The sequence below is a fragment of the Verruconis gallopava genome (assembly GCF_000836295.1).
Source record: "Verruconis gallopava strain CBS 43764 unplaced genomic scaffold supercont1.61, whole genome shotgun sequence".
Classification (NCBI taxonomy): Eukaryota; Fungi; Ascomycota; class Dothideomycetes; order Venturiales; family Sympoventuriaceae; genus Verruconis; species Verruconis gallopava.
The window spans coordinates 1-16084 of record NW_015622197.1 but is presented as its reverse complement, the minus strand read 5'-3'; the positions used below and the strand labels follow the sequence as shown (position 1 = coordinate 16084).

Here is a 16084-nt window from a genome sequence, read left to right as displayed (position 1 = left end):
AGCTATACTGCAGGTTGAGAACGCTGCACTGCGAGTCGAAAATGCACATCAAAAAAGTAAGCGAACAGTACGTCCTACAAGGTTTCAAACTGAAGGTACCTTATCTATTGATGAGGGGCAGAACAGGGTGTACAAGCGTAAATTAGAGGAACAGATTCAAAATGAAGTTCAACAAGATAGTGCTCGTACGATCGATCTAAAGCCAAAACCACGTGCTCCACCAAAATGCAGCTTATGTGGATCTCTTAAGCATACTGCTCGTACATGTTCTAAATATCAAATTTCAGCTTAAATAATTAAATAATCAATAATTTATTATTGTACAATATTATTTATGTTGAAAGATGTTTAATCAGGTAGGTGTCGCTCTCGCTTGTGAAACAGCTTAGTCTGTCTTATTAGGCCATCCTCAAGCTCAAAAGGTGGCTTCATCACCATAGAACACTATATCGAAAACAAAATATATGCTACCGCAGAGAGTACCCTATGCGGTACTCCATTATTCCCCCGCTAAGGTACGATATTCACTAAATTTCTCGGTATGGCATCCGCTATGGTGGTGCCGTACCGTTTTTCAACTCTGATGTACTTAAAGAAGCGAAAGCGGCATGGTAATTAGACGAAAATTTACGGTACATCAACACGAAATAGCAATGAACTTGCGCATTATTTCAAGAGCATGAGTACGGGGAGTTCTGAAGACTGAAGATGCAAATTGGACGAAGCTATATTCACTTTGGCTACGATACCCTATACAAGCCAACAACAACTTCATACTGATGTCCCCCCATTGAACAACTTTCTGCGGGGCAATCACTAAGCTTCATACTGCTTCAAAGCGCTCTATGTTCTGCTGTGAACACAACGCCATTTGCCAAAAGACTTGATTATCAACAATATACTCTGTCCACTGAAGGTCTTGGGAACCCCATAGTAGAGTCGCGAAAATAGGAACCAGGCCTTTCTGAAAACCAAAGGCCTAGCGGCAGTAATGACTTCTATTATGGATTCGGCCAATTCCAACAAACCCATATTGTCCGTTGCTTAGCTCACCGCATTCTAGCACCGAATAAGTATTCTCGAAGAAGATTGCTTTGCGCTGAAGTCGCCAGAGGTGAAATTTTATTTTCTGGGATCCAGAATATCCTTTATGTTAACCCGCCAATCATCGCACACGGCGGGAAAATGTTTGACCACAAGCTGTATTCCTCCTTCAATTTAAAACAATACAGGTTTGACCCCAAACACAAACCGAATTCTGGCGCGACATGTTTGATTGCGACTGCCACTTCTCGAATATGCCTAATCTTGCTTCTTGTGCAAAAGACAGCAACCTCGTGTATCCTCAAATATTCTTTGCTTTAATCATTGTCTTATATTTCATTCTAATGAGATCTATAGAACATATATTTCACAAAATGAGAGTCTGAGATTTGGGTATATGAGTGTATTTATGTACAGTACTTTGAGGGTTGCGATATACAAGCAAGATATGTCTTTTCCACAGTAGATAGCGCCAGAGCCAAACTCGAGAAAATTAAGACACGAACATCGAAAGAGCCATGTACGCGTACTAGGCGGGTCATGTGCGCGCTTGTCATGGCTCAAACGCCTTCTTCCCGGATATATCATTGCTAAGAAGATTCCAAGCCTAGTTGAGAGCAAGGGTGGCCTATGGAGAACGGGCATTGAGATGGAAATTTAAGGACCCTTTTAAAAGAAACCGTTTCGTACGCTCGTGGAAGGTGAAGAGTCCAAAGCAGTAGGATTCGGATATGCGCGACGAATTCTCACGCGAGAAGCACCGCTGCCGCTTCGTTCTAGGTTTGCGAGCTCTTGCCTATTGGACTCAGCTTGCCTGAGCCGTGATTCTTTCTGCGAGATGTAGACACTAAGAAGTCGCTCACTCCGAGTTGGGTTCTTAAAACAGTTGTCTCGAAGATCGAGCCAGGCATAGTTGTCCGGTTGACTTGGCCAGTCAGGTGATACAAAACTGTCCCGTTGCGCAGAATGAGGATAATCTCGCCGATTGATAAAAGGTGATGGCTCTTGAGATAATGGGGATGCTAGAATGGGGTTCGATTTTAGGGGCTGTGGAGCGAAAGGCTCTTGAACAATATTGTCGATCATAGACTTCATACTTGGCTTAGAAGGCGTGGACTGTTGTCTTGCTGTGGCTGCTATTGGTGTTGCCGAAATTCTCATGCCAATCTGCAAGGTTGCGGTGCTTGCAGTGCTGTCTCGTGCGCTTTCACCCATGAAAGGCGCAGGTGGCTGGAGATTAACGACTGCAAGTGTTAAAGCGGCGCTCGTGTTGCTGCCAACTGCAGCACTCAACTCTGATTCAGTAGCTTTTTCCGGAGAATAAACCGTCGCTGGCAAACGAAATTCATCGTCGCCTGGAAACAACGAATAGCTTGGTTTCTTCTTATGCGTCGGCTGCGACGCTGACAACTTGGGTTTGTTTTTTGGTTTTGCAGGTGTAGGTGGCCTTTCCATATCGTCTAATAATGGCCAATGTCTCCTGAGCACAGCTGGTCCAGGCCTTGAAGGATACTTGAAGCTCGATCCGGGAGATGAATCTGTGAGAGACGTCGTGGTAATGATCTTCTGATGTTGAGTTACACCCCACGTTGGCATCTTGCCCTTATCGTCAGGCTCGTACTCCATTTTTTGCATAATTGGCGGGCTGATGTTGATGAGTTCAAGGTCGTTGGGACCAAAGAATCTGAACTTTCTCTTTCTAACCCACGGAGTTCTATTGGGCTTGATGGCTGTACGTGCCGCGTTGGCGCGCAGAAAGAAGTGAGTGAAGCAGATGACGGCTCCAGCGCTGAAGAGCACAAACTCTGCTATACGGGAGGTCGTAAGACTTGAGTCGAACGTACCGGTCATAGCTTGTATCCAGAACGGGAGGATCATGATGTAGAAGACGGCTGCCTCAACCAAGTAATACACCATGCGAGTGCCGGCAATGCGCTCATTATGATCCATCAAGACCGTTTTATGTAGACGTATCCCAATAACTAAGGCCATGGCCAAAAACGACGGAATCATGATGCCACAGAGCACAATTCCTAGAAGCGAGTTTCGAATCGCACGGAAGATGATGTCTCCAAAGCAACGATCTCTAGCAGGCCGAATAAGAGTGGAGAGAAATGTGGCAATTGTAAGAACCAATGATAAGCCGACAAAAATGACAGTGGGCCAGACTCTCCGAATAGAAATCAGTGCTGGAGGTTTGAGAGACCGGATAGTTATGTCCAATCCGAAAACCATGTGAAACCATCCAATCATGAAGATTTCTGTGGACTTTAGCGTAGTTCCATAATGATATGGTAGAGTCGAACCTACGTGTAAATACGATCATTGATGAAGTTTTACACGAATTGATAAATACTGTCTGCAATGCAAATGCTTGTATCAAAGTGAATGACAAAGATTGAGAAAAAATAGCAAAACCGATGATCAGGGGGAAACTCTCGGCAGGATGAAGATTCCAAAGAAATGCCCATCGTCTGCAACATGTCATTAAAAAAAATCTTCGATTCGTGCATGTTACGAACCTGGGATGCAGTTGCACACTTAGTTGTTGCGCTCTCCAGCTGTCATACCAGACTCGTCCAATGACCATAAGAGCCAAAAAACAGCTCAGGCTGCCAAAAGCAATGTGCATATATCGGGTTTGTTGAACCTGTCCCAGTGCTAGGCCATGAATGATGCTGAGTGTCCGATTCATAGCCTCATTGCTCATTTCCATGGACGGCAGTTCGACTCCCATTCTCATCATCTCCATACCATCTTGAATCTTCCTTTGCCACAGTGGTGTTGAGCGCGCTTCCCATAAGTCCATTGTACGGTTCTTCTGAGGTGGTGGCTAGATAATTCGCTGTATCGGCTGCTCTCCGGCAGTTCTATCTCCAGAGTCTTTCCACATCTATATGCTGTTCATTCTATTTTCTCCTGTCGCTTTCGTTTGGTCGAATTGCTAGTGCTCCGTTTTTACTCGAAATCGCTTTATTTTAGATATTCGACTGTCCCTTAGATTCTCGGTGGTAAGGAGGAACTAGTAGCTATGAGAAAGAGTAAAAAAGTTGCAGACAAGGCATGCAGTCCAGAATATGGTACACGAGGAGGGTTGAGGTCTCGAAACGAAGTTAATCTCCTATCCGTGTAGCCAAGGAGTTTCGCCATGAGCAACACATGCAGAGTGCACCCCGAATCGAGTACGAAATTAAGTCTAGGCATCCTAGTTTTGCCTTTGATCTACAGGTCTCGGTCTCGATATCCTTACTCAAACCTTGCTTCTCGTTGAGTTTCAGGTTTTCGTGTGAGAATGCAACACCTCAAATCGGGTTAAACAGGTTTCCCCCTCCCCTAACCACCATCGTCTTGATCATTGCTTTCGCATCTTTGGACAAACAGCAAAACCACTCGAGTCGGGCTCTTTACGCTGGTAAAAACTAGGAAATTAAAAGGAACGAAGTTTTGGGCTCTTGCATTGAGAACTGCTGTCGAACCATGGTTTCTTCTCATACGAGGACGGCACTATGAAATTTCTCTCATTAATGGTTATCTATAGCTGTTGTCTTCGTGACGAATTTCTTCTTTTGCCGTCTACGATACAGCTGGTTCATTGTCGTGGCTTGAAGTCGGTAGCTGGATCCTGAAACACATTTGCGACAAGAGGCGGCACGGCCTCGCCCAACTAAACCAGAATTCTTCTGGGCTGCGTTGCGCTGTTTTCTTTCCAAGCAACATCATTGGGTTAGTGTTTAAGCTACTACAAATTTCCTAACAGCGGAAGCCGTCCTTCGAAGCATGAATACCCTTCAGCAAGCAAAGGCCTGCTGCACATCCCTAGTTTCCTCAGCATCTTACGTGGTCTAGGTACTCCGTGCGTTTGTCCACTCTCTTAGAAAGGACGGTAGACGAAGAAATTTTTGCCGTCCTAGGAGAAAATTTCATCATATTTACTTTAATGAAGCGCACAATTTTGAGCGCCATAGATTTTAAATCTTTGACTTCATATCAGTGGATGAAATGGCTCCCGTTCGCTTGTCCGCTGAGAAAAAAGTGACTGTTCCCACGGTCTTGAATGAGACTTCGTCATCAATTCGGTGTAGAGAAAAGACTACTAGACTTGCAATTAGACTCCGATACTAGGTGGGAAGAACTGACGAGACCTATCATTCATCACTATGCGCTAGCACTTTTGCGGACCCTCAGGATGAAGGAATCAGACGGAGTACAGAATAAAATCGTGTAGCAAGGCCAAACATGGGTTGTAGAGACATTGAGTTCAGACGAGAAGCCAGCCGCTAAAAGAGTGATGAACGTGTCTTCACAAGTTTATGGCAAATTGATACTGGAGAAATAGAGATTGCATGACATCTGAAACCGAGGATGAGCTTCAATTGCAGTAGTTGAGCCCAATTTGCCTCTACACATTCCTAAGGCACAATAAAAACATTGACCAAGGCAACATGGTGCTATCTCGGCCCACTTGCTATTCATTCCTGCCTCTGGCTCAGAACACTTATAGACGACAGCGGATCGTAATTCCTTAATGCGGGTCTGGGAAGTTGACAAACAGCAAAGTGTCAACTTTTTGGAAACCAATTCGACAGTTAATATATAGTGTACAGGCCCACAGACCTTGCTAGTAACTACGTTCGTGCACCAACATTGGACAACCAAGTTAAAAAGCATGCGCAAAGTGTAAAGATTCGATGAGCATTCCATAACGCAGTTGAAAACCCCAACGTTTGAGGGTGAAATGTATGAGAGATATGAGATTATGTAGCAACCGTCGGTAAGGAACCTTCTCATCCTCGGAAGCCTCTGAGGCTCCAGCTACGGTGCTCACGATAGTGTGCTCTAGAACAAAGGATAGAAGAAGCAATGGTGAAAGCAGATACCCAAAGCTTCCCACAATATTTGTCCAGAAATGAGATGAGTGAGAAAAAGGACGAAGGTCAAGCCACACCACGCAAAGGTTTTCAGCAAGGGAGGCTAATTCATCTGGCCAATCAGCGTCGTGTATTTGTCGAGTCTTGGCAGAGAAGCTTGGAGCAACAGTCCTCCAACCTCACTTTGAATCAATTGACAGCAGAAACCGTCAATTGCGTGCAACGCACATAACAATGCTGAGTCGACAGCTGCTGAGGTCAAGTTCAAGGCTGCAAAGGCCTCTTCTACTGAATGCGTCGCGTTCATTCAGCTCCAGTGATGGACGGTCCGCAGAAGTCGAGCTCACGATAGGTATGCAGATTCCGACACAGGGACATGACTGTAGCTGACCCCATAACAGACGGGAAGAAGGTGTCGATTGAAGGTCAGCATATGCTTTCAAATATCTGAAAGTCGAGGCAGCTAATGATGTACAGCTGGATCCGCTCTCATCCAGGCGTGCGAGAAAGCCGGATCAACTGTGCCGAGATACTGCTACCATGAAAAGCTCATGATTGCTGGCAACTGCCGCATGTGCCTGGTAGAGGTGGAGAGGGCCCCGAAACCAGTGGCATCGTGTGCATGGCCTGTTCAACCAGGTATGGTGGTCAAGACAAATTCACCCTTGGTGCATAAAGCAAGAGAAGGCGTCATGGAGTTTCTGTTGGCAAATCATCCACTAGATTGCCCCATCTGCGATCAAGGTGGCGAGTGCGATTTGCAAGACCAGTCAATGCGCTATGGTGCAGATAGAGGCAGATTTCATGAAATTGGAGGCAAGCGCGCCGTTGAGGACAAGAATATAGGACCCCTGATTAAGGTTTGGCAAATGAAAGCGATACTTGGAAATTGCGTGCGCTGACTACAACAGACTTCGATGAACAGATGTATTCATTGCACACGCTGTATCCGATTTGCCAATGACGTCGCGGGTGCTCCAGAGTTAGGTTCGACTGGACGTGGCAACGATCTTCAGATCGGCACCTACCTCGAGAAGAACCTTGACTCGGAAATGTCAGCGAATATCATCGACCTTTGCCCAGTTGGAGCACTCACATCGAAACCGTATGCATTCAAAGCAAGGCCTTGGGAGCTTGCTCACACAGAGACGATTGACGTCTTAGACGGCCTAGGCTCGAACATCCGTGTTGACTCAAGAGGTCTCATAGTCATGAGAGTTCTCCCACGCCTTAACGATGATGTCAACGAAGAATGGATCAATGACAAGTCCCGGTTTGCATGTGATGGCCTGAATACTCAGCGCTTGACAATACCCCTCATCCGACGTGGTGACGATTTTGAGCCGGCATCGTGGGAGCAGGCTTTGGTTGAGATAGGCGAGGCATATAAGAGAATCAAACCCAGGACGAACGAATTCAAGGTAGTTGCCGGGCAGCTCGTTGAAACCGAATCACTTGTTGCCATAAAGGACCTTGCGAACAAGCTAGGTCATGATAACCTTGCTTTGGACCAACCGTTAGGTGACCAGCCACTTGCACACGGTGTTGATTTGCGCACGAACTTCGTCTTTAACTCGAGGATCTACGGTGTAGAAGAGGCGGATTGCATCCTGCTTGTGGGCACCAATCCCCGCCATGAAGCTGCCGTTCTCAACGCGAGAATTCGAAAGCATTGGCTGAGATCTGACCTTGAGATTGGCTTGATTGGCGAGGCTTTTGAGAGCACATTTGACGTGGAGCATCTTGGTGCTAATGTCCATGACCTGAAGAAGGCGCTCGCTGGGCCTTTTGGCAAGAAACTAGCTGCTGCTAAAAAACCGATGATCATTGTGGGTAGTGGCATTGTTGAACACGCCGATGGTCGAGCTGTCTTTGAACAAGTCGGTTCGTTTGTGGAAAAGCACAAGACCAACTTCCAAACCCCAGAGTGGAATGGTTACAATATTTTGCAACGAGCTGCGTCTCGGACTGGTGCTTACGAAGTTGGCTTTACAGTCCCATCTCCTCAAATTGCACAGGTTCAGCCCAAGATTGTTTGGCTGTTGGCTGCCGACGAAATCAGCGAATCTGATATCCCAAAGCATGCTTTCGTTATTTACCAGGGCCATCATGGCGACAGAGGTGCTGCAATGGCAGACATTGTCCTTCCAGGTGCATCTTATGTTGAAAAGAGCGGCACATATCTCAACACCGAGGCTCGCGTGCAGACCACTCGGAATGCCGTAGCACTTGTAGGTGCAGCAAGAGAAGATTGGAAGATTATACGTGCCGCTAGCGAATATCTGGGTGCCCCACTTCCGTACGACGATATTGAAGCCCTTAGGGATCGCATGGAGGAGATTTCGCCTGCGTTGAGACGATATGATGTCGTAGAGGGTTCTGGTCTGGCTACATTAAGCAAGGTTCAGCTCGTGGATCAAAACAAAGGGGCAAAGGTTTCGGGTGAGTCCTTCAAAAATGTCATTGAAGACTTCTACTTCACGGACGTGGTTTCGAGAAGGTATGCTTATCAAACTATCTATACATTGTGTATGAAAAAACTAATATCATTTGCTTTAGCTCACCAACGATGGCGAGATGCTCTGCAGCAAAAGCGCAGAAGATTGCAGACACGAATTTCATGGCACCAGGCGAGCCAAACCCTCAAGTCAATTACGGCCCACCTGACAGTCCCGCGGCGTTGCAAGCTGGTGGATAGAATATATCCAACATTCCTTTCCTTCTGATGTGCGAAAAGCAATTGTAACAGTGGCCGCAAGTGCTGTGCATTTCTGTACTGTGGTTATGTTTGAGATTACAGTTGTATATAGGTTATCCTTAGAATGTGCAGCATACACACTTTTGAAGTTCGCAAGTCATCTGCCGAATTTTTCATGTTACCAAGTTCAAGAAGCTACCATGTTGTAAGTTGAAGATGCGTCTTCACGGTTGATCCCATTCCTTGCTTGCATGTTTTGTTGAAGGTGCTGATGTATTTTTAGTTTTCGAAGTTTCAAATTTGCAATAGAGTTTTGACCCCAGATTCGTAGCTGAAAAATCAGCACCCACCACGCGATCGGGTTGCGTATCGCCTACGCTTTACTAATTCATTATCTAAACTATCCGATGATTCCCCTGATTCCTTAGCTTCATCTTCACTTTCTTCTTCTACTATTATAGCCTTTCGTGGGGCCCCTCGTGGCCGTTTTGTTGTTGGCTTCGCCTCCGCCTCGCGGGCTATGCGCAGCACTTTTGCCGTTATGTAGATCGAAACACCTTCTAATTGAATTCTTTTTCCTTTCTTAGCTTTCTTTCGCTTATGAAGAAGCTCATTTTGATTAGCTATCTGCTTTGCTATAATCGCGATGGTTGCATTTTGAGTTTCGCGCATTCGAGTCATCCGCTCAGCATAGCGCCTCACCGGCGAAACAATGGCGGGACACTCGCGTAATGACTCTGTAAACCTTTTATTTAACCTTATTAGCTTAATTGCCTCTAGAGGAGAGCTATTTAATAATGAAAGGTCAATATTAGTGGTTTCATATGGTGTGACTGGCTGAGGAGCAGGCGAAGAAGACTCTTTTGGAATAGATCTGAGTACGCGCATGGGAGCCGCAGGCCATAAGCTGGTACCTCGCCATCCACTAAGTATATTCTTTTCAGTCATTGCCTTCTACGTGCTCGTGACAGTAATTCGATCCATTCTGCCCGTGGGATGTGTTGTGAGCTGAGCTAGGATATCGCATTGTTATGACCATAATACGTGAAACACCAAGAACCAGATTTATTGGTTCGGGAAGAAAGAACCAATTGAAAGTGTAGTAGCGCTCATGGATGAGCAGGATGAACACGAATTTCCTATGTCCATAAAAACATCCTGTCCCTACCTCATTAACGGCTCTCTGTAGTTTAACTGTCTAGTTTACCTAGTAGTTAGTCTGAATACTCTCTCTTACTTGAAAGCTTATACTACCCTAAGTCATAAAGCTGAACTATTTTATTATCTCTCCTCTCTCAAAAAGCCCTAGTTCTCTCTTGTTCCCTTTGCTCTAGGAAGCTCATCCCTTCCGAAGTGGCTTACGATAGTGAAGCTAGTCGGTATAGGGAAAGTATTCCTAACACGCATGCGTCTCGCTAGAATGATACCGTTTGAATGCTGAAACACACCCACATCAAGTGGCTGTAGTATATGTGAGCAATGGGGTGGCATCATAAGAAGATCAATCTGGTTCTCCATACAATATGCAATAAAATCGTCTTGGATATGACTTCCATGCCCATCAGTAGTGAGCAAACGCTGGCGTCCCGCAGCCTTCGCGCGGGTTAATGGATTAAATACCCGCTTTAGCCACTCAAGACTCAAATTATTTGAAGTCCAGCCGTTTTTGCTGCTAGCAATATGCCAGTTTAGAGGTATTTGCTCGTTAATCCATCGTGCATTAACATCAGTACCTTTGAATATTAGGAGTGGTGGCAGCGCTTCGCCGACGGCACTGATACATTCAATATCCGTTACCCACTCTTGCTTTCCTATAACTACTTTATACTTGATATTCTTATCAAGATAAACTAGCACTTTTATTGCCATCTCTTCACCAATACCAAATCCAGATTCATCCATATTCCACATATTTGAAGGTTCATAGTGATGCTCTTCTATCTTCGATGCGACTGCGTTAAACCAGCAATTCACATTCTCATATCTAACTCCATTTTGTCGCGCATGCTCTAATTGACGAGCATATATTGAGCCTACTTCAGGATGCCTATTTTGAAAGCGATATATCCATTTGGGGTTGATTGGATCCAATTGAGGAGTGTAGGTGATGGATCGTGACGCGTGCGTAACGCGTGCGGCTCGTAGGCTTTGCGCCATGTCTTTCAACGAGTTCGTGATTGGGGTGCCGGTAATAGTATATCGCTTTATCCATCGTACAAGAGTAGATTCTTCCGTGTCTGTAAGTATCTGCTGCATTGTGTGGCTTTTGAGTGCGATTTGGCTCCGCGTAGCCTGCGTTGTAGCTGTGAATATGAAACTTGAAAATGAATTGCAGTAGCTTTAATAGTTGAAATTTTATTTTCTCTCCAAGCAGTTAAAGCCTTTTGAAGTTGAATTTCAGTATTTAAATAATTTTTTGATGACTTAATAGCCTTGTTTGAAAATATCGCGTGTTGGATGCGCGACATGTGTTTTTCAGCTACAAATCTGGGGTCGCTACGAATCTGGGGTCGCTACGAATCTGGGGTCAAAACTCTATAGCATTCCCGCTCGATTTTTGAACCATGATTCTAATCCCATTCAGTTTTCCTTGTGTTTAGAGGTCAAATATAAATACTTCATATTGAGGCGATAGTTCTCCTTTCAAGTAAGTTGGAATGGACTCAAATGTACTTCGAGAAGTCTAGATAAATTGAATGTATAAAAGAGAAGAGAGATCAGATCTATTCTGATCGCTGAGTCCTCCCTTTTCACCTAGTCAATCATCTTTCATAACCCTAGCACCTTATGGTTTTCCGCACATTTTGAAGTACGCACCATGACCATGACTATCCCGACAAACCTTCTCGACTGTTGTTATGCACCAATAATCTGACAAAATGCAATACACCAACAGGGAATTCCTAAGCGCTCACCGATGGGCTATATTACTCTAGACAGGAAAGAATATACGAGAGTAGGAAGGGACTTGTATCAAGTATGAGGATTTCGCTCGAAACCAGAAGTCTATGTAGGGATTCATTGAGTTTGCTGGTTCGATCACCCTTATTCTTGAAGCAAACTCCTCTAAGTGGTAAACTCAATGTCAGCTTTAAGTGACTCTCTTTCCATCTAAGACTCAATAACACCTGACCCCGTCCTCGCTCTAGGAAGCTCGTGTTGGAAGGTTCAACCATCATGACTGGTATAGATGAGCTCCCTAGGTCTAGCGTACCCTAGTTTACCGCTCCTATGCAGTTTTCACTTCATGTATCTTGCATCCTGCAACTTAACAATCAGCAGATGTACCTTTCACCATAAAGTTGCAAGAGCTCGTCCCTTCCAAAGTAGCTTGCGTTATCCTGCTTGAAGGATCTGGTAGTTGACTCCTAGCATCGACGTAATGGAAATAACAGCCCATATATCAATTTGCAAACAACAGAGCATCCTTATGGTGAGAAATCCCCATCGCAGTAAGATGGCTTTCATGGTAAGCGCAAATGCTATAATCATGTTTGAACCTATCGTGAGGCTATGTTCTTTTTCGGCATGGTAATTAATGCACAGATCATCTGCATTTGAAGATTTGCAAAATTGTGTTTCCATACACGTATTGCAACCCGCATGCCGAACGCCGCTTTAAAAAGCTCAGTCTGTGAACAGGATCATCTGATTTTTTTTTCTCATGCCAGCCATCCCCACGCTACGAAAAGTGATCATATACGGGGTCCACGGAGCACGTCAATAACCGGCATTCTAGTGAAGCACAATCTGGGTTCTATAAATCCGCAACTTTCTGTACCAATGGTATTGGTTATATAAAGATTTGAGTCTTCACTTTCTGTGGCGAACCATACAAACAGAGCCACTTTGAAGTAGATCCAGCTTTTGCTCCGCATTCATAGACATCGCTCTCTAATGCCATGCGGAATGCATTGCTTAACGATCGATTGTGTCAAGTGCCGTCATCCAGCGCTCACTGTACGAGTCACATCATATTGGCCTTAGTAAATCCCATTTGTACAATTATACACTCGCAATGCTTTTCAGTTCACGAATAGGCGTGAGTCAGGGTGCCAGACTTTGTTCTCGTTTGTTAAACTATCCGCCTTACGCATCACGTCGATTCGAGCAAAGCCAAGTCAAGAACATGTCACTCTTGGCAAATAAAGAATTGCACATGCGTATATCGAACTTCGTGACATTCAAGGTCCCTCGTGCTCATGGTTTGGCTTTAAGACAATGTGGTTGCTGGCTGTAGTTTATGTGTGTGGTGCCTCCCGTGGACTGATATGCCTCTCCTCACAATTTATGTTTCTTCTGCCCGCTTGCAACCTTTGCGAACTCTTTCTGCGGAACACCCGAAAGGAAGCGGTCCAACAGTCCAAAAACCTCCTTGGAACCTTGGGCATTGTATGTCTGCATGAAAGGCGCTTTAATCTGCTTCTTGATTTCGAGCATGCTCGAATGGCTCAGATGGTCACCCATGCGATCGTCTACCTCCTTGAGCACCTCTGCAAGAAATTTTTCCGAGTAGCCAGGCGCTTTGGGGTCGCCAGCTCCGTCGAGCACCTTGTTGACGAAACCCGTGTGCACCAGCTCCTCACACGTGATCCTCTTGCTCTGGATCAGCGCCTCATTCGCCTTGCTGAGACCCATTCGCTGCACGAAAGTCTGCGCCGCCAATCCCTCGCTTACGAGGCCCAACGATGAAAACGGAGTTAGAAGAAAGGTATGCGGGGCGGCATACACGAAATCGGCGTGAGCAGCGATGGCGGCTGAGAGGCCGACACAGGGGCCGTTTAGAGCAGCAACCAGGATCTTGGGATGCGAGTAAAATGCCTGAGTGATGTGAAGGTTATTGGCAACACCAGTGTAAAGTATGCCAGCTCGCGCATCTTCTTTGCTGTTCTCGGCGGGAACTTTGCGAGGCACAGAGACATCGGCGCCTCTGTTGATATTCAATTAGATTCAGATGCGACAGAGGATTTGCTGATTACATACGCCGAGAAAAACCGGCCCTTGCCGATAAGAATGGTGATGGTGATATCGTCCATAGAAGCAACTTCATGTAGAAGACAGGCGATCTTAAAGTAGTCCGCTGAGGTCATGGCATTGAGCTTGCGGGGCTTATTGATCGTGATTATGGCAACGTTGCCTTTCGTACGAAGCGTCACTTCGTCGGCGGACATACTAGGCAAGTTTCGGCTATCGAGGACGTAAGTTACTTAAACGACGGAAGTGATGCAAATATCAATGGCAAGAGGGCGACACAGCTATAAGGCAATCAATGAGAAGTGAGCTGCAATCCAAAATAAGACGCAGGGAGATATAAGACTGTTGGAGGACAGGCTTGCATGCAGACCACGGTTGATCGGTGTCGGAGGACCAAGAATTCGTAGTTTACCATTATCACCTCGGTCTAGCGAACGCATCAAACGCCATTTCCCCACACTAGAAAAGCATCCCAAGAGCGTTTAGCGCAACTCTACTGAATCATCGCGGACTAGGGTCCCAGAAACATGCGTGGCTCTCTTCAGAAGGTTGAAAAAGACTTACATCAGCTGCGAAGACGCCTTAGGCCGGAATCTTCAACCCGGATTGCCGTCCACGTGTCAAACAGACGTGGACCACATCATTGGCACCACATTTGAATACCGTCCATTACATCGCGCTCGACCCAAAGCTTCGTTGCAAGAGCCGGCAAAATGGGCGGGCCGAATCTTGAAATATTCAAGGCCAGCTGCTCTCCTCTTGCTCTATATTTGATGGTTGCGCTGACGCTCGCACAGTTTGGCATGTACATCATGTTCCCCATAGGCTGGATGTATTACTTCGGCACCAATCTCGATGACAAATTCTCCGTCGAGGATTTCTGGCCGACAAAGGAGCAGCTGAACAAGGTTCCAACCGAGCGAGAGGACATCCTCGAAGAACTAGAGAGGATGAAAAGGAGGAGGCTACGGAGGCGAGAGCTGCGGTTGAAAGAAGAGGCTATGAATGATAGAAATGCCGGCGTCAGGATCCCAGCGGGCCACACACTTAATATGGGACGTCCCCTAGAACAGATAGGCGAGAATGCGACAAAAGCTTTACAAAGAGAAGGTAGGGGATGGTTGGATTGGATGAGGTGGAAATGACATTCTTCGAGCCTTTCTCCAAGTCATTTTGTGTAAGGATCATATATCCAGAAGGTGCGACGGATCGCTTGCCGACATTGCAAATGAAAAATTTGGATACATGGACGACAAACCGAGCAGTATAATACTCACATAACGTAATTCGCCACCAAGTCGCGCAGCATATCACTGACAATACCATATTATGTGATGATATCGCGGACAAGTATAAACCATTGTTAGATAAGCTTAGGATCTTCACATAAAGCATGCTGGTAATCGTATTCACGATTATATCGTGATTTAAGCTCTGGTTGGCGGTTAATGAATGTCGTAGGCCAGTTTTTACCAAGATGTGTATTTGGTCCGCATTGCTTCTGTAGCAATAGATTGGCCGCTGATCGCAGATTTGCTGGTGATAATGAATAGCCTCAATCGGACATGCTACATAACCATGCTCTTAGAGTCTCCTCTTCTGTTATTGTAAGTTTGTGGCCAACTGGTCGGTAATCGACGCGTCCGACGCGACCGTGAATGCGATCACGTAAGGTGCTCTCAGGCACGTTATAAAGTCGCGCAGCAGCTCGAATTGATAGATTTGATTGAGAATTAATTGCTTGAATTGCTAATAAAAATTTTTTCCCTCATTCTGAACTGATTTGGACATGTTGTTGTGGTATAATGATGAATCTCAATGATGATATCTATAACTTTGATGAGACAGGCTTTGCAATGGGCATTGCAAGTACATCACGAGTAATAAGAACATCTGATCAACGCACAAGACCTACTCTTATCCAACAAGGCGATCGTGAATGGGCTACAGTGATAGAGGCAATCGGAGCTAATAGCTATCATCTACCACCCATTGTGATTCTGAAAGGCAAGGTTCATATCCAGAATTAGTATGAATACTGCGAATTACCACAAGACTGGGTAATCAGCCTTAGCCTAAAGAGGTGGACAATAAATGAGCTTGGTCTTCGATGGCTTACTGATATATTTTATCCATATACACAACCATGCACTATTGGTGCATACTGTCTACTTATCCTTATTAGGCATGAATCTCATATAACACCTGAATTTGATTATTTCTGTAAAAAACACTCTATTCATTATATTATGTATGCCTCCACATTCATCACACTTGCTACAGCCTCTTGATGTAAGCTGTTTTGCAGTCTTAAAGAGGGTATTGTTACGAGGTAACATGGTGATCACGTGAAGGGAGAGCGATCATGTTGATCATTCATGATCGAGGTGATCAGTCTGCATAAGCGAAAGGTTGTGATTCGCTCAGAAGGATTGAACGAATCAGGAATGCAGTTAGTGATCAGTCTGATCATTCATGATCAGAATGATCGCTGAGAATC

At 45.4% G+C, this 16084-nt stretch overlaps 4 protein-coding genes across 4 annotated transcripts; 2 read left to right on the top strand and 2 right to left on the bottom strand.

Moving 5' to 3' along the window:
* Nucleotides 1-1713: 1713 nt before the first annotated feature.
* On the bottom strand, nt 1714-3853 carry PV09_09290 (uncharacterized protein; the record flags this gene model as incomplete). Its single annotated transcript, XM_016363323.1, has 3 exons — nt 1714-3305; nt 3355-3518; nt 3567-3853. The coding sequence occupies 3 exons, from the start codon at nt 3851-3853 to the stop codon at nt 1714-1716; spliced, it is 2043 nt and encodes a 680-aa protein (XP_016208825.1).
* A 2237-nt stretch (nt 3854-6090) lies between these two features.
* Nucleotides 6091-9013, top strand: PV09_09289 (NADH-ubiquinone oxidoreductase 78 kDa subunit, mitochondrial). The gene is made up of 6 exons (XM_016363322.1): nt 6091-6264; nt 6314-6337; nt 6390-6772; nt 6824-8412; nt 8472-8815; nt 8894-9013. The coding sequence occupies exons 1-5, from the start codon at nt 6147-6149 to the stop codon at nt 8608-8610; spliced, it is 2253 nt and encodes a 750-aa protein (XP_016208824.1). The 5' UTR covers nt 6091-6146; the 3' UTR covers nt 8611-8815; nt 8894-9013.
* A 3442-nt stretch (nt 9014-12455) lies between these two features.
* Nucleotides 12456-13998, bottom strand: PV09_09288 (uncharacterized protein). The gene is made up of 2 exons (XM_016363321.1): nt 13594-13998; nt 12456-13540 (listed from the first exon to the last, which is right to left on the bottom strand). The coding sequence occupies exons 1-2, from the start codon at nt 13779-13781 to the stop codon at nt 12892-12894; spliced, it is 837 nt and encodes a 278-aa protein (XP_016208823.1). The 5' UTR covers nt 13782-13998; the 3' UTR covers nt 12456-12891.
* A 6-nt stretch (nt 13999-14004) lies between these two features.
* On the top strand, nt 14005-15038 carry PV09_09287 (uncharacterized protein). Its single transcript, XM_016363320.1, has 2 exons — nt 14005-14327; nt 14382-15038. The coding sequence occupies exons 1-2, from the start codon at nt 14298-14300 to the stop codon at nt 14727-14729; spliced, it is 378 nt and encodes a 125-aa protein (XP_016208822.1). The 5' UTR covers nt 14005-14297; the 3' UTR covers nt 14730-15038.
* Nucleotides 15039-16084: the final 1046 nt, after the last annotated feature.

What these genes read in the sequence shown, in the direction of transcription:
- PV09_09289 (XM_016363322.1), top strand. Translation starts at nt 6,147, where the DNA reads ATGCTGAGTCGACAGCTGCTGAGGTCAAGTTCAAGGCTGCAAAGGCCT. An exon ending in AGAAGTCGAGCTCACGATAG is followed by an intron (nt 6,265 to 6,313) that starts GTATGCAGATTC and finishes ACCCCATAACAG; the next exon opens with ACGGGAAGAAGGTGTCGATT. An exon ending in GAAGAAGGTGTCGATTGAAG is followed by an intron (nt 6,338 to 6,389) that starts GTCAGCATATGC and finishes AATGATGTACAG; the next exon opens with CTGGATCCGCTCTCATCCAG.
- PV09_09288 (XM_016363321.1), bottom strand. Translation starts at nt 13,781, where the DNA reads ATGTCCGCCGACGAAGTGACGCTTCGTACGAAAGGCAACGTTGCCATA. An exon ending in AAGGGCCGGTTTTTCTCGGC is followed by an intron (nt 13,541 to 13,593) that starts GTATGTAATCAG and finishes GAATATCAACAG; the next exon opens with AGGCGCCGATGTCTCTGTGC.
- PV09_09287 (XM_016363320.1), top strand. Translation starts at nt 14,298, where the DNA reads ATGGGCGGGCCGAATCTTGAAATATTCAAG. An exon ending in CGAATCTTGAAATATTCAAG is followed by an intron (nt 14,328 to 14,381) that starts GCCAGCTGCTCT and finishes ACGCTCGCACAG; the next exon opens with TTTGGCATGTACATCATGTT.